The sequence below is a fragment of the Cynara cardunculus genome, unplaced genomic scaffold, assembly GCF_001531365.2.
Source record: "Cynara cardunculus var. scolymus isolate 2C unplaced genomic scaffold, CcrdV1 Un_Scaffold_2143, whole genome shotgun sequence".
Lineage (NCBI taxonomy): Eukaryota > Viridiplantae > Streptophyta > Magnoliopsida > Asterales > Asteraceae > Cynara > Cynara cardunculus.
Genome location: NW_020200991.1, coordinates 36,626 through 60,530, shown reverse-complemented (window position 1 = coordinate 60,530; position 23,905 = coordinate 36,626). Strand labels below are relative to the sequence as shown.

The window sequence follows — 23,905 nt, the reverse complement described above, 5'->3', positions numbered from 1 at the left end:
TTGTTGCTAGCCTTGGCAACGATGAAAGGTTGGACTGTTCATCATCTTGATGTGAAATCGGAATTCTTGAACGGGGAGTTGCAAAAAGAAGTATACGTGTCCCAGCTTGACGGTTTCGTCATTAATGGAAAAGAACACATGGTCTAACGACTGAACAAGGCCCTTTACGAGTTATGTCAAGCACCACAAGCATGGCACATACGTCTCGACAAAGCACTTAAAGATTTGGGCTTTACAAGGTGTTCACGAGAGCAAGCGATGTATAAACTTCACTGCCCTAAAAATATTTTATTAGTTGGTGTATATGTGGATGACTTGATTGTGACATGTTCAAGTGACGATCAAGTAACCCGGTTCAAGAAGAAAATGCAAAAGGTGTTCGAGATGAGTGACTTGGGGCAGCTAACTTACTATTTGGGAATAGAAGTGTGACAAAAGGAGAAAGGAATTGAGATAAGTCAAGCCGGATATGCAAAGCGGATCCTACAATCAGCAGGGATGTGGGATTGTAATCCAACAAAGTGGCTGATGGATTCAAAATTTATTCTATCAAAGGATGAGCAAGGGACACCTGTGAATGCCACTGACTATCGTTGACTCATTGGCTGTCTGCATACTTGATCCATACTAGACTAGACCTCGCTTACTCAGTCGGAGTCGTTAGTCGATATATGCATTCTCCAAAGGAAAGCCACCTGAAGTCAGTGAAGCAAATACTCCGATACTTGAAAGGTACCGTGCAATATGGTTTGGTATATCCAAGAGGTGGTGATGGAAAGCTAGTGGGCTATAGTGACAACAGTCATGGAATGGATTTAGATGATCGAATGGGCACCACTAGGACGGTAGTTTATTTCTATGATAACCCGGTTACTTGGTTGTCTCAGAAGCAACACACATCGTGTCTCTATCATCTTGTGAAGCAGAATTTATGGCAACAACGACGGTGGCGGTGGGCCAAGCGGCGTGGTTAAGGAATCTGCTGAAGGATTTAACTGACTGGGAAAGCTCAAGTGTGAAGTTGTACGTTGACAATAAATCAGCGATAGCGTTAATGAAGAACTCGGTGTTCCACGGTCGAAGCAAACACATAGATACGAGGTACTATTTCATACAGGAATGCGTTGAGAAGGAGCTAATTAGCGTGAAGCATGTTAGTGGAGAAGAGCAACGAGCTGATATATGGACCAAGGCGTCACCGTAGGTCAAGTATATCGAGATGAGAAACCTGTTGGGAGTGAAAAACCTTGAAGACAAAGATCAGAATTAAGGGGGAAAGTGTTATCCTAATTCTGGTTTGGCAAATTGCTGACCAAGTCAAAGGGGAATAATTTGGTCATTGGTAGTTAGTTTATTTAGGAAGTCATGGGTAGTTTTTCAAGGGTGAACAACCCACGTTTCTGGTAATTAGTTTTTTTTCTTTCCTTCCAGTAGTTTATTTAAGCATTTTCCTTTGATGTACTTTTTGATTTAAGAGCAATATAGCACCAGAAAAGTTCCAAAAGTCTATGTCTTTCTTTGCATTTTCCTTCCGTATTTGGGTGTGTTTGTCGATCCTTAGATATCCGATTTCCAACAATACATATATATATATATATATATATATATCTTGGTTTAAAAATGCGCGCATTATGCGCTCTGATGCGCTGGACAGAACGCATCAAAGTGTATGATGCGATGCGATTCCACGATGCGAACGCATCACCTACGCATCACACGATGCGTGCATCATTTAGGCATCAGCGCATCATGTATGTTGCGTTTTGGGCTCCCTTTTTCAGTGTTTACTTGGGCTTTTTAGTTGGGCTTTTTTTAGTTTTGGGCTTTTTTTCAGTGTTTAGTTGGGCTTTTTAGTTGGGCTTCTTAAGTAAAATAGAACGTTAAGAAACAGCCTGTTAATGCATCACTTAGGGAGATGAACCCGTGTTGGGGTTTGATGATGCTGATCTTGGGGAGTATTAGTTGGTCACTTGGTTGGTCATTTAGTTTAGGGATTAGGACTATTAGACATTTACTTGTGTAATTGTGTTCTTCATGGTAGTAGTTTGTGTGTTATGTACTTCTGTTATTCTGATTCACGAACTTTTTAAGATTTTAATGCCACTTCTTTAACTACTTTATGTTATAAATGAAGTATTTTGATAGGTAAGTATTTTTAAGGTGGAAATTGATATGTAGAATTAACTTATAAATATTTTTTGAATACCGGGCGCATCACGTGCGTGATGCGAGCGCATCAGCATCACGCATCATGCATCGGCTTCCGGGACCCTTAACGCATCGGACCGTATTGCGCTTTTTAAAACCAAGATATATATATATATATATATATATATATTTGTATTTATTATTATGAATATAATTTTTTTACCGATATACCACCGTGATTACCACGATTTCAAATCAAGGTCCCAATCGCGATTTTCGCAATCGACCACTTTAACTGCTTAGGGTTGAAGTAACTGCAAGGCCGAGTGGGTTTCCAGCTTTAGCTTTTTTACGGAAGTTTCTTCTAAAATTGTGTCTTGTATTCTGGTTAATTATCCCAACAACCTCTCAGACTGATTTCTATACTCCCAGATTGTCTTGTCTTGCACTATTTCCAAAAATTGCTCGTGGAGGTTGCCTTGGGTTAATTGGAAATGATCCAACGACTGCCCTTTTAAATGCAACATTGATCTGAATGGCACTCGTTTCTCACTCCATCATAACAATGCAAAGACCTGCCTTTCAGGGTATTGCGCCCTCTCTCTCAACTACTGGGGTGCCAGCCTTTGAATTTCAAAAATATCGGTCGACTTGGTAAACTTAACAATGCACATCATCCTCGTGAAATACTGGCATATTTAATTCCTGCATCCAATAGTTGGGTCCCTGCCAAGGTGAGTGGTTGTAGCCCTCTTTATTTGGATCGGGTCCACATTGATCTGGTCCCCTTCTTAAGGTAGCAATCGTCACCGTCATTGCCGCCAATATTTGTTATATGACATTTTCTTGTTGCTCTTGTTGATGTTGATTTTGCAGTCCCAATTTTTGTTGGATGACGTGTCCTTCTTAAGGTGCAGTCGAAGTCGACTAGTCGAGTGGTGCAATCGTTGAATGGGCTGGAGCCCAATGACCTGGTGTTGTCGTGCAATTGAAGCTTGGAAGAAGATGAGAGTCGAACTATCAAAGCTTGGAGTCTTGGATCCGTTGGATGAAAGGGATGATTTAGATTAGGTCAAGTAAAGTCTAAAAGAGTCGTTTAACTCTTATTAAACCAAAGCCCAGCAAATATAAAACTAGAAGTAAAAGAAGCCAGCAAATATTAAACCAAATCCCACAAGATACTAAAAGAAACTAAAGCCCCAAACACTAAATGGCCMAGAAAATTGTGGTTTAGCGGACCGCTATTTTGGGACAAAATCGCAGTGATTAGTGGTGAATAGCGCCAATAAATCCGGCCCCTGCTATAGACCACAGCTGTTCCTCTGATGACCGCAATCCTCTATTGCACCGCTATTAACTACATAGTATACGAGAGTTTTTCTGTATATTGGGTTTCTGTTATTTTCTTGAAGTTGGGGGCCTGTCTGCAATGGAGTTTAGGCATTTATCTGTATCTGCTCTCTTCATGCCTGCTTCTGGTTTGGTCATTCTGCTCTGTTATATTCTTCTTGCTGTTATTCATTTAAGGGTTGTTTCTGTTAGAAAAGTTGGTCATATAGATGTTCCAAATAGAAAAGAGATGGATTTCATGTTGTGTTGTAGTGTGTTTAGATGACTGTGTGCGGTACTTGTCCGGCTGAATTGCGTTTTCTTGTTTTTCAAGTACAGGTTAGGTTTGGTGTCTCTATTAAAGTAGTGTAGTCTTCCTTTCTGAATAAAATTCTTCGGCTGTTCATTTATTGTGATACTAAGTTTTATCAGAGGTACTACCAGTGACAATTGGAGATCAACCTCAATTATCAATCTGAAAAATGTTCCTATATTTAATGATTCTGGTTGTTTTCTCTTTGACAAATTTTCATGAAGATATCTCAGAAGTTGGAGAGACGCAGTTGGTATTGTATGCGCAAATGGCAAGCCTTGTCAATATAATACTCCAGTGGCCTGGTCTCAACATCAAAGAGATTGCAGAAAATTTCTCGAAGGTACAATGTTATAAACTAGTCCTTGACTACCTAAACACCCAATGTACAAATTAATTAGTAAAATTTATGCCCTTGATCTACTATTTTAAATGTTTATTAGTGGGGCCTAACATAACATCCAAAGGCCGTATTTTCTTTAATTAATAATTCTCCAATTTGGTATAAGTTGAGCTATTTCATTGGAAGGCACAAAGCTATAATAATCAATTGGAGGAAGCTTGTTCAATCATGAAACAATTGCAGACTAGAAACACTATTCTACCTATAATTATAAAGGTGATATTTCATTGAGATGTTTTTGTTTTTGATTGATACATATATTTGTTTGAATGTGGTTGGATTCTTTAATCACATACAGCTTGCATGCAATGCACATACAATTTGTGATAGTGAGCTGATACCGTTGGGAACTGGACTGTATCCTGTCATTTCCATTATTAATCACAGGTGACTGCTTGATAGAATGGTATGTGCTGCTTTGACACCCTACTCATATAGACTGATGAATGACTTTGATCTTATAGCTGCTCTCCGAATTCAGTTCTGGTATTTGAGGGACGAATGGCAACCGTGCGTGCTATGCAACGAATACCAAAAGGTAGCGAGGTATGCTCTCAAAATTTTCTGTACATGGTGTTGGATGACGTACACCTTGTTGGGAAAGAACCCCAAAGATGAGAGGAGGAACGGGAGGCGGAATGACTTTCATCGGCGTGCTTGTGTGATGTCAGGGACAACTTTTCCTACTTTTTATTTGTTAGTTGGAAACAGAAATAAAGAATTACCAAATTAGTCCCATTACAGAAGCATAATTTCAGTAGGGTTGATATGCAAAAAGGTTATCGCACAAACTGTACGGTACTTCCAATGCGCCAAACTGGAGATGAATAGGAACATCTCTTTCTACCAAACTGAGTAGTATACTCTTTTTAGACCAAGCAAAGTACAAATTTGTAGCAATAACGTTCATAAAATGTCTTTACTTTCTTCCCAAACATGAGAGCACATGCTTTCAACACACAAAATTAGGGATGAATTAGCATGGTTTTTAATCCAACAAAAAAGGGCAACTTTTTCTTGAAAGTAGTACAGTTAACTTTTTGATGCACATATTCGGCTTTCACCAATACTTCTAGACACCAAACACTTCATACATAAAAATTAGCACATGCACAATCCTATAGTATGCGATATAGTTGGTGAGTGGGGGATGCATCAAATTCCAGTGTTGAATTCCATGAAATATTAGAGCTTCATATATTTGTGCCTTAGTACAGATTATAGTTTAATTTTGTCATTTTGGTATAGTATTGGCTCCATTATTCTTATTGAGAAATAATATAATCCTTATGGTGATGCATATGTACAAATTTGTGGCTTTATGGCATCACATAAGGATGTGAAATATTTTACTTGAGGATAATTGTTGAAAAGTTATTACGAGGGTAAGAGGTTGATGCCAAATTGACACTTTCTAGAATGTTCCGACTTTTTTATTTTATTTTTCTACGAGCAAAGGCCTTCCTATCCACTTGGTGTACAAACATGTTTTTGCATTCATACTTTTGTAAGAAAACAGGGGGCACATGATGACATATATAACAAACATGATCAAACAGAGATTATATATTAGATTAGAAAGAGGATGATGCAGATGAAAATGGATGAATGACTTGTGACGTTACACATGTCGAACACTTATGCTTCCGAAAATAACATCTCAGTTTGAGAATTTCTATGTTCAATTAGTTTGATGTAGCAGTTAAGGCTCAGGGGAATGTGGCAGAAATCTCAGTTTGGGTTGTGTCGCACTGGTTAAGGCTCAGGGGGATGTAGTAGAAATCTCATCTTCCCTGGGTTCGAATACAGGCGCTGCCAAAGCCCTTGTCGCTATGGAGGTTCACCTGCGATGACTCTAGACCATTCGTGGTCGTTCCGGGGATTAGTTGGTGCGTGTAAGCTGGCTTGGAAACCACGGTTACCGCCCAAAAAAAATTTTAATCTTGCAAACTGAACTTGTCTAATTATGTAAATATGGTCAATTTTGTAACCTGTCCCAAATTAGAAAGCTTTGCTTTTATCTCATTTTTCTCAAATTAAAGCATCATCTCTTAATTTACAGTATTTTTTTTATCACATTATCCCATTTTGCTCTTTTACCTTGGAATAATTCTTAATGTAATTGGAACAAGGGACGGAACTTCAGTATGATTTTGTAAGTTGACCTTGGAAAAATGCTATATTTTCTTAACCAATATTGATTGAGTTATCTATTACAATATTGATTACATCTTGCTAATTTCGCTGAGTTCAAATCTCATACTTGTATAACGTTTAGTGCATTAATTTCCAGGGGTGCTTCAATATGCGGTGGTCCAGGGTATTATAAGAAATATTTGTTAGTTCTTTCTTCTTGGATATTTTATGGAAGTTTGATTAAGTCAGCAACTACTGATTAAGGTAGACAAGCCAGATTTGCGGCGTCATAAATGAACTGATTAAAATTTTTAGTAGTTTGGTATTTTGTTTGGAAAAGGAAAAATTCTGTTTGCCCACCATGAAAGAATCATTAATTTCATAACAGAATAGTGCGTTAAACCTTCATTTAAATCTCTCCCTTTGTCCTCTTTCTCTCTCAATGGAAAAGCGTTTGGTGTTTCATGCGTTTTACCGTATGCCATCTCACTGATGTTGTGGTTTCCTGCTGAAGGTATTGATAAGTTACATAGAGACAGCAGGAAGCACCATGACTCGACAGAAGGCTCTGAAAGAACAGTACTTCTTCACTTGCTGTTGTCCCCGTTGCATAAAACTTGTAATTACATATAATAATTGTGTTGAATCTTGTTTACACTTTTTTAAAGTATATATCCCAAAATAAGTGTCCAGATTTCTATTTTAGTTTGTCCAAAAATAAGTGTCTACTTATTAAAGTAAATGTCTACTTTCCCATTCTACCCTTAATTATGAGATGGAGAAGGTTTCTGGGTCTATCATTAAGGGTAAAATTGTCATTTAGTTAATTAAAAAGTGTAATAACTACACATTCCTAAAACTATGTGCCTTTTTCCTTGTGGACACTCATTTTGGGATGGAGGAGTAATTTTTATATATGGCAAATACTCACGCACACTCCTCACCTTTGGTGATGTTTGAACTCTTGACCTCCGGAGGGTCCACCATTGACCCGGATACCACTGGGCCAATTGCACTCTAGTGAATTTGTTTCACACTTGTCACCTTTTAGATTCTAATTCTCGTACCTCCTTCAAGTTTATGTGATGCCTTACCATCCTTGCTTTATATTGAAGGGTCAACATGATGATATTGAAGAAAGTGCAGTTCTTGAAGGTTATAGATGCAAGAATCACACATGCTATGGTTTCTTGCTTCGTGATCCTGGTATCAGTCACCTCTTTAGCATTTGAGTCTGGGAGATCTGATTCTGTTAGTGTTTATATCGTCCTTTATTTTGTTTTGCAGAGAGTAATGGATTTAAATGTCAACAATGCCAACTTGTAAGGGACAAAGAAGAAATACTGAAGATTGCTGGTGAAGAGAAAGCAATGACAGAGAAGGCATCAGTTGCACTTTCCTCAGGGCGTATCCTCTAATTTTTTTGTTTAAATTATTATCTATGGAGATCTTTTACATGTTCTTTTTTCATATTCACTTGTGATGTAACTCGGATTTGCATTTACACATGCGATGGGGTACTTGATACATCTTTATTTCCTGTAAAACTTCCTTAGTTGGATTTCAGATACCAATGAAGCTCTTCACATGTATTTGATGGTTGAGAAACTCCAAGTGAAGCTTTGTCATTCGTTTTCGATCAATCTGATGCGAACTAGGGAAACTCTCTTAAAAGTACGTCAGTGTTGCTTCTCTTCATTTTCTCTAGCCCCATGATTCTGTTTAGAGAATTCTTTCCTGCAATCGTGTTTGCCCTTATTATCTATATTGTATTATAAAGCATTTGGGTATTTGTTCTTAAAAAATTAGTTTTTCATGGGTATGACTTATAGAACATTCAGTATAAACTATTAATGCATACAAAAAATTTCAATTTCTAAAATATTTTTATTTTGCCCTTCTGTAAAGTTAAGAACAGGATTTTTGGAATCCTCTACTACCTTTACCAAATATAAGGTCAATCAACCAAATAAACAACATAATTTTTTGGATAATTGGAAACCCGATATCGCAATTGATCTATCGAACAAGTACCCTTCTAGTCTTTTTTATGCAAACTTGACTCATTTATTTTACGAAATGCATGCAAGTTCTTGGTGAATTGGATTTAATTTTTTTCAGATATTGATGGATCTGCAAGATTGGAAGAAAGCACTGACATATTGTAGACTGACCATCCCAGTTTATGAAAGTATGCTATCTTATCATCTGCGTATCATTTTTCTTATTTGGATGCATTTTCATTAGTATCGTGTGTGTGCTTTTTGTTCAACTCCATATGTGTCATGCAATTACAGGAGTGTACCCTAGATTCCATCCTCTGCGAGGGCTGCAATATTATACCTGTGGGAAGCTTGAATGGTTTGTATATGCTCTTTGTCTGTTTATATGCATAATTCAGACTGACAAGTTCCAGTAGCACTCATCCATGAAAATTGCAACATTTAGAGACAGGACACACGTTTTTATGCAGGGTTCTTTAGTTAAATGACTTCTGTCGAGTTTTCTTTATATCCACGACCTTCTGAGGGGTTTGAGAATGCCATTGCTTAACAGACAAATCCCACTTCCATAACAAGAATGCCTAGATACTTGTTTAGAAGGTCATGGATTTAAAAAGCACTTGTCCAGAGGTCATTTAGCTAAATCACCCACATGCAAGTGTTTGACTATTTGTTGAATGCCCTAAATGTCCTTGAATAATGGCAAAATAAAGGGATATTGTGGACCACATCAAGTTAGCTGAGCAAGTTAGACAGATGTGCCGCTAGCTAGCTAGATGTAATCCTGATAGTTGTTATAGGATTAGCTCACATAATTCATTAAGAGTTCTCTGTACCCCAAGGGGGGTATTAGAGAGGCTGTTTCCATGAAGACCCTGACTTTTTTTTTTTTAAGGGTGTCCGGGCCAAAGCCCGACTAATCATCGGCAAATTTGGAGGCTAAACATGGCCCCACTTAAATGTCGCCAACACTCCCCTCCCAGGGCTCGAACTCGGGTTCATGACTATGCCATGCCCAAGCCTTTACCACTAGGCTGAAAGGTCTTTGACTGAAATGTTGGGATAAAGATGTGTGTATAAGACCCTGACTTGCAGAACAAAGAGATAAAACAAGCAAGATATAGGTGAGTGTGTGCAAACAAACACTCAGACAATGTTCAGTTATATTGCTAAGATGGATAACCGATAATTACTAGGGTAGTTTAACAACATCAAGATTAATTTGCAACACCAACTTCTCTAACCTGTTATGAAATCTCTGTAAATTTGCCAGGTTACTTGGGTACACAAAAGAAGCCATCAAATCGCTCACACAAGCAGTTGATATATTGTGCATCACTCATGGAACGACTAGTCTTTTCATGAAGGACCTTATCATTAAATTGGAAGAAGCACGAGCAGAAGCTTCATTCAAACTCTCATCTACGGATGATTAGACTGATTATGCCGAGGGATTAACATCATTCAATATCATTTTGGTAATATATATGGTAGCCCCCTTATTACGCAAGCGTATTTGCTCATGTTTTCATAAATTGCCACATGCCTTAGTTTCTTAGTTGAAATTCCACAAATGAACATTTTTTTGCATCACTTRTTATATTAACACAAGTAAAACATACCCTATCCTGTAAAAAGGGGCACAGGTGGATTTTTACTGTTGAAATGATGACTTCAGATTTATAATCTATCTGATTTTTGTAACAAACTTGACTAAAAATTGTACTGCCTACGCCCCCTCCAAAAGATGTTAGATTTTAGAAAATCCTAATCTTATTTAGGTGCAAACCTTGGAGCACCTGTATGGTTACTTGTTTATGGCCCTGAATTTGAGTTCTCTTAACAAAAACAGACTGGCTAGATAATTGCAAGACACATGAAAGCTGCCTTGGTGCACCAGAATCAGAGATGCATAAAAAGCGCTGCCCAAAACCCGGTCCTTGTAACTAGTAAGCCTGCCAAAAAGCACGATCATACCAAGTACTTTTTCAAGGCCCGGTTAAAGCCTGACCGGGTCTGTTCTCACACCCAAAGGCTGGCCCGATCCTGGCTTTTGAAGATTTTGAAGACTGGACTCTTCTTTTGCTTACTAAAACAGGCTTTGAAGGCCCATGCCCGAAACATCTCGGGCCTTATGCATCTCTGACCAGGGTGACTCTTTGATAAAGCAAAGATATCTATTCTTCAAATGCAAAAATAAATTAAAATTTACAGTTACAGCTCAAAACCTTTAAATTTTGTAGAACATTGATTTTGTAGTTTGATGTAATCATCACTTTTTCTCCATAATTAAAAGAATTTTATATCGATTGTGTAGTTAAGATGTTCCCTTTGGCCATGTACATGTCAAACAAAGGCTGACTTATTTTGTTGTGAAAAAGGTGGTACGTATCTTAAATTTTAATGTAGTTATCATATATTTCTGTATACTACATCTATTCATGGGACCTTGTCAATTGTGAATTTGACGATTATGGTGTTATATTACCTTTTTAGCTAAGATAGTTGTGTAGATCTTTTGAAGTGTAGGTACTTTGTTACACCATTACCTATGGCATTACTAGTTCTACCTTTTCTTTACACTCCAGTATTTTGAAGAAGCGTGATAATTTTGTCACACTTCCTTTCTATACAACTAACATATTTCTAAAAGAGTACAAAAGGAAAACAAACACTTCTGTTGATAAGTGTGTAAGAAAGAGTGAGCAAGCACTACACTACACCCAACTTGAGTGCTCCTTGTTTTGTTATTCTTGACCAAATGTAAGTTTCTCCTCACTCTTTTATACTACTCGGGTGTTTGTTTTATTACCGTTTTACCCATGTGATGGTTGCTTGCGGGTGAAGTGTCAAGCATAAAGGTTCTGAATGTTTGATCATTCTTTTTGGAAGATTGAAAAGTTGAAGGGAGTCCTATAAAGAAAATTGTTGTGAAAGATTCACCTATACTTATGTCAAGGCCAATGTCCCATCAAAGCACAACTTTGGTCCTCTGCTTGATTTAGGCTCATGCATTTCAATGTTTTCGCCTTCGAGGCACATTGGCGGGCATGGGATTCGAAGCAGGTGAAATGTGGTCTTTTGAGACATTTATTTTTGTGAAAGCCGAGACCATAGTTTGGGCCTTTGGTATCCTGAAGAATCTAGATTTGAGCTAATAGTCTATTCAAATATAAGATTTTGCAGAAAATGTACGACACATGCATTCATGTACTTGCAGCTTTATGTGTGTGTATATATATGTATATGTTTGCATACATAATTTCTAAGGCGTATATAAAATCTCAAGCCTAGGCTCTTGATGATGTATACCTCAAGTCTTGAATAATACCGTAAAGAAGTATTTCGTCCGTTCAAACATTTTTTTGTATTCTCTCTGCAGTTGACGTGTTTTTATGGTTTTGACTTAGGCCCAAGGCTACATGGAGAGTGCTATACTTTTCATGGACTCTTTTCGTTGGAGCTGAAACGGAACAAGGTACAAGACATCATTCATTTGGATTTGGCTATTTTAGGCACTTATTTCTATAAAGATTTTGTAAGCTTGTTCTACGAAGATAGCATAAATATTACATTTGCCATTATAGTCGTAAAGTCTTTTTCATTTACTTGTTAGCAACTTGAGTGTAACAGTTAAATCATGTTCCATGTTATTTTTTGTTTGCAAGTCAGGGGTCTTCACCCCTTGGGGTAAGGTTTGCGTACATTATAGTATTTTACTCCTATATCTTACCTCTGAATGGGATATAGTGCGTTCATTTTGTTTGGTTTTGGTGCAACAAATATTTGGATGCCTAAACCGTTTGATGCCATTGCGGAGAAGATGAAGGAAGAAACATATGCTTTGAGGGCATGGTTGAAACTCGATGAGCTACAATTGTTGCAAAACCTTGTATGCACCGAAGAACACTTATGTTTACATTTTGGGGTTGGTTGTTCCCAAGCATGAGTGATGTTATCGAAGAGGGATGTGCGAGTCTTGCAACTATATTCATTACTTTTTGAGTGTTCCTATTCGTTTTTTAAAAGGTGTTAAATATCAAGTATGAGTTAATAAATATGTATATCATCAGCCTAACCATAACAAGAAGATTAATAGAACCAAATAATTGTAAGCAGTGACGTTTTGATTGATATCTAAATAATAGAGGATCGTGAACACGTTGAATTGAAGTGCTTGGATTTGATCGTATCGAATTTCAGTATGTTTTATGCAAAGACTGTAGAAGTAATGAGAGAAATGAGTCATCTTTTTCAGAACAACTCAAAACCGTTTATATACATTTCTTCTTAACTGCCAATCACAAGTTGTTCAGATTCAATCAGGGGTAATCATTTGTAAACAAATCAATCTAACCCCTCCTTTGTTTTAATCAACGGTTGAAAATTTTTTGGTTTTTAATTGATTAATTTTTTTTAGGAAAAGATAGTTTCAGAATTGATTTTAGATTTAAATATAATTAAATAATTAGAATTTTATAATTTTGGTAATTCTCTCCACATTTTTCTTCCCCAATATCTTCATATCTCTCTCTCTAGATCTCTCTATTCCGGCGAGTTTTCAAAACTGCTGCCTCTTTTCTTACGGATGATAGGGAACATGATCGAAGATGAAGCAGATGAAGAGGTCATTGATGGTGGAAGAAGTGGATGTGGTTTTCAAAACCTCCACCTGCTTTCTTGTTGGCGGTGGGGAACATGGCCGAAGATGAATCAAATGAAGTCTAGGAGTGAGCATCGGAAGCGGATACCAGTCTTTGGAACTGGAATTGCTCCTATGTGATTGGTTCTAGTTCCGGTTCCTAAAATACAAAACCAAACCCGTTAGGACCGGGTACCCGAACCGAAACCGACGGGTATCTGCTATCTTTTAAATAAAAGTTATGTTATATATATATATATATATATATATATATATATAAAACTAAAATTGAACATATTACCTTTTAGGTTACACTTATAACTTAGGAGCCGTTTATCAAACACTTAACCGGTAAGTACTTATCGGTAAAATTCAACACTATCATTTACTTACCAAGTAAGATTTTAGTTTAAAAAAACGAAATTATATGCAACGATTTTCCTGGTAAGCTCTTACCGTGATAAGAGTCATCGTTCTCACTTACCGGGTAAGACTCTTGGTCCTTGTCTCGCTCTTACCAAGTAAGATTCTTGGTCCTTATCATATTCATCCGGTAAGGTAATATGACTTGGTAAGCACTTATCCGGGTAAACGTTTGATAAACGGCCCCTTACTCTAGCTACACGCTGATGTCGAATTTAGAATAACGACTATATTTTCAATTTTAAATATATGGATCATTTTGTTATCAGATATAAAAAAACGATAAGACGAATTCAGACGATGAAGAGAGAAGGAACTTTTTCCGATAACGATAAGCACCTCCAATACCCTCCCTTGAAGATAAAAAGAATGTCAAAGCAACAAGTTACACGGAAGAAGGATGCATGTGAAGAATTTGAAGATGATGACGAAGACGAGCATGAAAGTGATGATGATGATTTAGAAAATTCATATAATAACAATATAACCCAAGAAAAAAAAACTAGAAAAATTTAGAATAATGGAACTAGTAAACTTTAAGAAAAAAATCTGAATTATCTTAAAAATACAGAGTTGGTTATATATAGTAATCGAATAAGATATTTATGGAACTAGTAATTCTTAAGGAAAAAATGAATTATTCTTAAATATACGAATTTGTTAAAAAGACCAAAATACCTTTGGTTGTAAGTTTGTACCTTCGTATGGTTTGCATTATATATAGGRGAAAKATCAAATGTAAAYCAAGTCATTTGTATAAACTGTACAAACCTCATTCAACTAATCATATATTTTTTTTAAATATGAAGGTTGAGTAGTCATTTTTAATGTGGAGACCGTTAATTATGGACATTATCATCTTCATTATATTAACTTTAGAAAACAAATTTCATCAAAACGTAAAATGCATGAAACAATTTCATTTTTACATAGAAAGAAAAATATATGAAACAACTTTATCACGAAAAGAATTATATTAAACAATTTCATTAAATTAAACAATAAAATCGACGGTTACGATTTGTACAAATGGTCACGTATGAACCCGTGTGATTCACATATTAACTAATTAACTGATTCACATATGAATTATGAGTTCACCTTTTTAATTATTGAGAAGTCTCGTGGCAAATTTATGATTATGAATGTTCAGATTGTAAATCTAAATCCAAGGGTTGAGAATTGGTCCTACGGGTCTTACGAAAAACCTTTGGTCTCACATGATCTCAAGTCTATATATATATATATATATATATATATATATATGTATATATATGTATGGTGATGTGCATTTATTTACCTGATTGAATCTGAATAACTTGTCTTTGACAGTTATAGGGAAATGTATATATGGTTCGAGTTGTTCTCACATAGATTATCCTTTTCCCTGTATATACACGAAAGATTCTATGAGAATAGGAGTTAAGTTGAGAAGTATAAGAAGGGTTTAGACTTTGATGACTTTTAAAGACCAACTCGTGAGTTGTGATTTAGAAGGAATTGATCTAGTATATCTCATTACACTTGATTTATTGTTTTTCTTCAATTAGGATTGATCCAAAGGTAGAGATCCCTTCTTACCATTCTCACCATAACTTTCATTATTACAAGAACCCAACTCTCTCTCTCTATACACACATATATATATATATATATATATATATAGAGAGAGAGAGAGAGAGAGAGAGAGACTTGGGATCATGTAGGACAAGACTTTTTTTGTGAGACAAGTTTTTTACGCATGAAACTTCACAACAAAACTGTTTTTGTTATGAAGTTTCAAATGTAAAAATGTTGTCTCACGAAAATAGTATTGTCTCACCTGAATCCAACCAACCAACCATACATGCATGCATGCATGCATGCATACATACATACATACATACATACATACATGCATACATGCATGCATACATACATACATACATACATACATACATACATGCATACATGCATGCATACATACATACATACATACATACATGCATGCATGCATACATACATACAAACATACATNCATACATACATACATACATACATACATACATACATACATACATATTGGCGGGAGTTCAAAATGACAACACCATTGTTTTACGAAAATGCCGAAACACTTATGAGTCTTGAGAGTGTTTAACCCGTAATAAAATTTGAATAAATTAAAACATATTAGTATTCATTAACAATTTCCTATTATTTTAGATTTGTCTTTATCCATTAAATATTGTTAGTATCATCGTTAGAGTTCTTATGTCGTGCCTCTGATCATGTCTACAATCACCGGCTATATCTGTTCATTATGCAAATTATAGTTTTTTTTTTTACCATTTTACTCTTGCACGCCTTCGATATCCCTAAAAAATACATCTATTTAATGTTTTATTGCACCCTGAATCTTTCTAAAACCATGACTTAAAACATAATGATGGGCTTACAAGTGTTATTGTATTTATGTCAATTAGAGGTGTTCTCGTTTGAATCCTTCTTTAATATATATTTTTATTTATTTATTACTTATTTGATCACATTCAATAGGATTACACTGCTAAAAATTTAATTCCATCCCCGAACTTATCTGTCATTCAAAACCAACGATTGTGATAGAAACACAGAACCCTCAACCAAACAAAACCATTGATTCTGATAGAAATCTCAACAAAACAAATACCACAACCCAAACTCGACGACCGAAGACAACATGAAACCAAGAAAACACAGTCCGAAGATGTTCGATGTGAAAATACATGTATTTTTAAAAATATAAAAAAAGTAACATCTTGTTTTATTTATTCGAGAAATATATAGAAAACCCTACTTTGTGACGGAGGTATGATGTGTATAGGGCTGTAAACGAACCGAACGAACACGAACAGAGGCTTGTTCATGTTCGTTCGTTTAACTTAACCGAACAAATGAACGAGTACGAACAGTAAACGAACGAAAATCTTTGTGTTCGTGTTCGTTCGTTTAGAAATCAGGTGTGTTCGTGTTTGTTTATGTTCGTTCGTTAACATGTTAAACGAACATAAACGAACGGGCTAAATGAACATAAATAAATATTATTTAAACTCAAAATAAATAAACAAAAGATTATATATAAATTTTAATATATAAACGAACGGTAAATGAAAGAGCGTTCACGAACATAAATGAACGAACGAGACTCTTGTTCATGTTCGTTTGTTTAATTAAACGAACAAAAAAATTTGTTCATGTCCGTTCATTTATTAAATAAACGAACATAACCGAACTTGTTGAACGGTTCACGAACGGTTCATTAAACGTTTGGTTCGTTTACAACCCTAGATGTGTATGTTATTAATCGTCTTGAAACCACATATGACCCATTTGATTCCATATATAACCTTGACATGGTCCAAGGGTTATCTCAAGCATTGGTGGGTAGTGGTCAAATCTAGAGCCACTTTTGATGGTGTTGCTTCAATGTCCTTTACACATCTAACTATTGAATCTTCGTTGTCAACATGTAGCAAAAGACAAAACCTATCGTTATTATCTCCTCAAAAATATCTAAATGTTTTATAGTGTTTTAGTTTATAAAGTTTTACAATAAGTTTATAAGATGCTTTTAGACATCTTTACGGTTTTTAGGATGATTTTGAAAATAAAGTGTTATATTGTTTTCTGTAGGACATTTTACAGAAATATTTTATGAATAAACATTTTATAGAACATGTTTTTATACAACACCTTTTTAAATAATGTTGTATACAAAATTGGATATGGTGCTTTATTATAAAAATATCCAGGACAACTTTCGCATACCGACTAATTCCTGGATGGCCATAAATAGGCTAGAGTAACCACACGTGAACCTTCATGCCACATGACTTTTACATGTTTGCATACATGGAAAACTTATATATATATATATATATATATATATATATATATATATATATATATATAGAGGGCGGATTCAAATGAAAACCAAGTTTCTGTTGTGAACAGAAGGACAAAGGAGAGCGCGACACATATCTCATGCCTTTGTGGGTTATTCACCATGAATACTGTATCATTTATGATGAATTTGTATTATTCATCATGAATAGTAAATCAATTTAACATGGATAATGATCGTGTATTATCCACCAAAAATGTTGTGTTATTCATCACGAACACTGTATTATTCATCATGAAATTCGTTATTCATACTAAATGTGGACGCCGGAGACAAGTGTCACGCTCTCCTTTGTCCCACAGTTCACAGCCGAAAATCGGTTTGCAATTGAACTTTCTCTCTCTCTCTCTCTCTCTCTCTCTCTATATATATATATATATATATATATAGATCTCGAAATTACATACAAACCACCTGAATGTTACTCAACATACAAACCAATCTCAACCGTTTATGCAAATTATCAAATCAATGTCAATGATGTAGATTAAATCGGTTCCGAAATTTACTCTTAACCTTATCTACAACCGATTTGGTAACTGCCTAAAAATTTCAAAATACACAAAATCAAAGGCCGGGATTGGTTTATACAGTGTGCAACATTTATACGGTTTGTATTTGATTTGTCATTTTGGGGCCCGTGAAATTATTATAACCTTGAGAATAGTGTATCATGTGCTATTTAATATGATTTTTTTTCATCTATAGCTAGAATGTAACGTAGTGATTAACATATATTCGTTTCACAATTTGATTGTTTCACATATACTCAGTTCACATTGTGAATCTCTTTGGCGTGTTTGTGAAACAAAAAATACACGTAAAGAAGTTTCACATTGTGAACCAAATATATATAAAATAAACAGATTGTGAAACAAATTATGTTAATCAATACATTAACTACTATACTTAGAAAAGGATCATATGAAATATAACCTTAAGGTAGAAGTTTTCACGGATCTCACAAATTTTGAAGTTTTCAAATGATTAATCCCCTATATATATGAGGTTAAATCAAATAAGAACCACAAAAAAGTTATAAACCCATATTGGTTCATATTTCTTTGCATAATTTGTTTTTTCCATCAAATTCTAGAATTAAGATACGGTTTTCACACATACTTGTTTCATAATGCAATAGGTTCACATGTATTTGTTTGACAATGTGAAACTTTTTTCGTGTATTTCGCTTCACTAAGTGAACCAAAAAAAAGTTTCACATGGATTTTTTTTCACCATATGAACACAAACATATGTAAAAAATAGCTAAAATCGTAGCCTTTAATAAAAAAAAATCTTCTAAAAATATTTTTATTATCGGTTCTCACAAGTTTATAATCTTTTTGTGCTTCTCATTCGATTGTCGTCATGTATGTGTGTGTGTGTATATATATATAGGATGATAATCAAATGAGAACTACAAATATGTTACAAACTCGTGAGAACCGATATAAAAATATTTTTTACATGATTGTTTTCATTAAAACCTATTATTTAAGATATTGTTTCACATACGTTTGTACACCTTGTGAAAAGATTAGGTGTGAATTTTTTTTGTTCACCTAGTGAAATGAATATTTTGAAACAACTATATGTGAAACAATATTTTAAATTCTAGCATTTGAAGAAAACATATCATGTAAAAAAAATATTTTTGTATCGGTTCCCACGGGTTTGTAACATATTTGTAGTTCTCATTTGATTTAAACCCCTATATGTATATAGGGGCAAGTTCAAACGCGAATGCTAAATATTTAAGAAAACAAGAAAATGTCGTTAATATATAAAATCGTATATGATTCATATATATATATATATATATATATATATTCATATACAAAATCATAAATGATTCACACACACACACACACACACACACACACATATATATATATATATATATATTAACGTACAAATTCATACAGGTTCAAAAGTCGTCTGCTTCCATTTTTTTGACGTTAATGTCAAAAACACATGTGATTTTGAATACTAACGACATTTTTCTTGTTTTCTTAAATAGTTAGCGTTCTCGTTTGAACCTTCTCTCTCTCTCTCTATCTATCTATCTATCTATCTATATAAATATATATATATATATATACATACATATACCAGAGGTTATTTTTAGAAGTTGTAAATATTTAAGAAGTGAAGTAGTGATCCTAGCTCTTTATATGGTCAAGATCGGTTTTGACTTGTCAATAAGTGCGACTTTGACTGCTCAATAATTGCGGCTTTGACTGGTCAAAAATTACGGCAATGGAAAAAATAGAGAGCTTAGTTTCATAACTTTTACAAATGGGCGGTAAATGGGTTCATATATGAACTATATGTTCATATATGAACTAATGTAATTCACATATGAACTATTATAACTGAATGACATATGAACTCATGTGATTCATATATGAACTAATTAACGAGTTCACATATGAACATATAGTTCATATGTGTATCACATGTGTTCACATATGAACCAGTTTGCCGCCTATATAGAAGTTATGAAACTACCCCTTTATTTTCCGCATACCATGCGAGAATTTATCCCCTGCTTTATGGTCAAAGCCACAAATGTAGGCCAAATGAAGGGTTAGAATCACTTTTTTATATCTCAAATATTTACCATTTCTCAAATAAACCTTTGCATATATATATATATATATATATATGATGATAATCAAATCAGAACCATAATTATGTTACAAATCTATGAGAATCGAGATCAAAGTATTTTTTTACATGATCTTTTTTCATCAAAACCTATGATTTAAAATATTATTTCACATATATTTTTGTTTATCTAGTGAAAAAATTACATGTGAATTTTTTTTAGTTCACCTAGTGAAATGAAAAATACATGTAAAATATATTTATGTGCTGAAACAAATACAAGTAAAACTAACATCTTATGAAACAATATATCTTAGATCCTAGCATTTGATGAAAAAATATCATGTAAAAAAATATTTTTAAATCGGTTCTTACGAGTTTATAAAAAAATCATTTTTAAATATCACACACACACACACACACATATATATATATATATATATATATATATGCAATGAAAATGAGATTCTAACTCAAAATTTATGCATTATTCTAAACAAGTTTTAAGCTCCAACTATTTGTAAGATGCAAAGACATGAATGATGATTTTTCTTTATTTTCCATCTAAATAAAACTCATATGCGAAGATGGATTCAGGTTTTTTCCTTCAACGAGGATACAAATTACTTATAACTCAAAACATAGTACAAAATACTTAGAAATCAAATTCAATTTTGAAGATTTACAATTAGGGGTTTTATCGTCCATCAATTTAAGTTTCAATATAATGTTACAGTCTCTTAGTTTTACGGACGTTGATCCCGTTTTAGCACAAATTGAATTGCAACAATTGTGCAGTGACATGAAATCCCCATAGCATCTACAAAAATCTGAGTAGAGCTTCATTCATTTGGGTCAAGTAAATCTATGTTTATTAGTGTTGGAAGTTGTGGCACAAAATAAAGATATGTAAAACATAAAATTCTGGAGTTTTTGACATGGTCGCACCTTATATTCAAGCACCGACATGCGTAATATTATTTTGAAAAATAGAAAGTTTTGAGTTTTTTGACACAACCACAACTTATGAACAAGCAAGGGAGGGCTATAGTTGATCCCGACCATGCACCAAGATAATTATGATTTTCTTAGTTTTTAGTATTAGGATCAAATTGGGATTCCACCTATGCATTAGTATAAATACCTCCTTGAGTTCCCATTAGGTAGAGAACAAAATTGAGAGCTTAGAAACCCTAATTTGAGTTGAGAAAATATTGAGATCGATCAAACACAATTTGGTGTTTTAGTTTGCAATTTCTCTTTGCTGTTTAGGTATTATTCATCAATAAAAGTTCCTCCTCTTCCCGATGTGTAACACCCCCAAATCCATACATTGCATATAACACATATTTCATATATAGAATAYATGTTTTCCCCCACATAGGTCCTTGATASAAGAGTCTATAATGTAAATTACATAACTCAAAATTTCCAAAAGTACATGCTCTTGTATTTTAGTATTTATATTCTAAAACAAGACTAGTCAAGATCTTCACACAGCTAAGCATGTAGGGAAGTGATTCACATAATGCCYTTTCCCTTAATCTCATTACSTGCATACATATTTTTGAAAACACCAAAGTGAGGGTTAGACATTAATGTCTAGTGAGGTTCCYTTTTATGTAATGCAGGGTGAAGATCACCAAAACATTTATTTAAATAATTCATTTCATATCATAAAGACTGAAAATTATATTCTGCTTTGGTTCATCGGGCCTCTGGTCGTAAACCATACTTAGAATATATTTTAATAAACARGGCAGAGCCCTYAGAGCTTTTATTMCCTCGTCCAAAGCCTYTGGTTGTACTAACTAGAGCCTCTAGCTMATATAATATTCTTAAGCTTAAGCTTCTAATCAATAAGATAACATTTTTCATAAAAAGAATAGTTATAAAGAGTTCATGCTCGACCAGAGCCTCTGGTCAGAGCCTCTGGTCAGAGCCTCTGGTCAGAGCCTCTGGTCAGAGCCTCTGGTTTAAAAGTTATGACCAACCAGAGCCTCTGGTTCAACGTACGAGTCGACGAGAGCCCTTCTGGTCTGTCTTTTGTATAGAAAGCTAATTATAAAATCCTTTTTCTTGAAAACTTCTTAAAAAGTGATTTTGACACATAAGCTCTTATCAAGAAATACAGAGCCTCTGGTCCAATTATTGCATTTAGTAAAAAAAAAAACTTGCATATTTCTCAAATCAATAACCAAAATCCTCTGGTCCAATAGTGAGAACTAACCAGAGCCTCTCTGGTTCCTCATAAAATGAACACTMTGTTCCAAAATRCTTTTTGCCAAAACCAATGACCATAAGCCACATATTTTTCCCATAACCATAACATCAATACTACTATTTCCAATAAGAAGAACATCTCTGAATCCTCAAATCACCAAGAAGAGAGAACTCCAATCTGTTGTAATCTTATTAGATATAATAGTAARAGTTATACCATGCACACACACAACAACCATCCTTATTACTTCCATCAATCYCCTGTTTATAGCAATAGCTATCCATCACACACAACGACCATCCTTATTTCTCCTGAAATTCATATGAACTATTTCATCCAATGAYAGCTGYAGTCCTTTCTGTCAGAGTGAACCTCRTTCATAGTTTTATCCAAAATCTAYAGACTATTTCATCCAATGACGGAACAAAGTCACATACRTCAGAGTGAACCTCGTCTATAGTTTTAACCAAATCATATTCTCAACACAGGTTTATATTCAAACCTTTCAATCCATAAGAACAATMTGTTCTTCATATGATTTCTCATTCGTCTGTTTTTGCTTAATCCTMAAAAACAGAGTACCAAATCCAAACTGTTCCTTCAAACACAGTTCCTGCTCAACCTATTTTAAAACAKGTTTAAGCTTTTCAATTCATAAAACAGTTTMTTTTAAAAACCGTTTAAAAYAGTTCTACTGGATTCTTTTAAATTTAAACCCATCAATATTCCAGAATTTATAGAATCAAACAGTAGACAAAACTCACAATTTATAATCGAYGGTAGTTTAAAACTCACCTTAAAATAACAAATTCTGCAGATTATCACGCAGCAAATCAYAGAATCTTTAAACAACAATATTCTTCAAGAATATTTTTCAAGAACACTTTCTAAGAATGCTTTCACCGCCTTTATATTTCTCTTGTATATTTTGCAAAATAGTGAACTGATAAGGTTTTTTACCTTATCCTCTTTCTTTTATACTTAGGATGAGGCGGTGGATGATATTTTTCAATATAAAATCATTAGGCGTTGGAAAGATWATATTTTATAATCAACCTTTCTTATCCCTAAAGGTTTGGATTATAATAATATTCCCACATATTATTTTATCATATAACCGCCTATAAAATTTYCACATGCATGCATAATATCAAATTACCACACATGTGCACATAATTCATGCATTTATGTTTAAGACAACATGCATGCTATCACATAATTCACATAATGAACACATAAATTTACCTCAACCCAGGTTTGCAGAAAACCCARTTATAACACGATGGATATACATCACCATACCAAGGTGGAACCATGTAAATCTTATGTGTTTTGTATGCWTTCCAAATTCTTTGGTTTATTGTTMGTTGTGCTTTTGATCCTACATTGTTTTCTACATTAGTTGTTGGTTGGCATCACACACTCGATTATTGTTGAATATAGTTCATTACTTATTTGTTATTTTGGGACCTTTATGGTGTTCAAAACCCCAACAAATGGTATTAGAGTTTTGATTTTGATTATTGACATTTGATGAAACCTATTCAAGCACAACTTGAAGCAAMGTGATGGCTGTCTTCTAAGAAGAAGAAAACCCAGGTAAGTCTCATGAAACACTATTTCTACMTATATTAAAGGTTTGTATGCAGCCTCCTGATCCACACTTTAGATTGAGAGGTGGAATGGAGACAGAAACTTTGGAAAGTGGTAGTTAAATATGAAGGYGACACTTCGAAGAAAYCGGGTGCATCG

The 23,905-nt window shown here is 34.4% G+C and overlaps 1 protein-coding gene across 1 annotated transcript in view; it reads left to right on the top strand.

Annotated features, from left to right (window-relative positions):
• Positions 1–12,326, top strand: part of LOC112502899 (histone-lysine N-methyltransferase ASHR1) — a 40,861-nt gene extending 28,535 nt beyond the window's left edge. The window contains exons 5-15 of the mRNA XM_025106916.1: positions 4,015–4,133; positions 4,492–4,580; positions 4,658–4,739; positions 6,844–6,948; positions 7,445–7,535; positions 7,617–7,736; positions 7,897–8,003; positions 8,451–8,520; positions 8,627–8,690; positions 9,606–9,810; positions 11,743–12,326. Coding sequence (XP_024962684.1) covers positions 4,015–4,133; positions 4,492–4,580; positions 4,658–4,739; positions 6,844–6,948; positions 7,445–7,535; positions 7,617–7,736; positions 7,897–8,003; positions 8,451–8,520; positions 8,627–8,690; positions 9,606–9,768 — 1,010 coding nt within the window. The 3' untranslated portion in view covers positions 9,769–9,810; positions 11,743–12,326. The remainder of the gene's footprint in view (positions 1–4,014; positions 4,134–4,491; positions 4,581–4,657; positions 4,740–6,843; positions 6,949–7,444; positions 7,536–7,616; positions 7,737–7,896; positions 8,004–8,450; positions 8,521–8,626; positions 8,691–9,605; positions 9,811–11,742) is intronic.
• Positions 12,327–23,905: the final 11,579 nt, after the last annotated feature.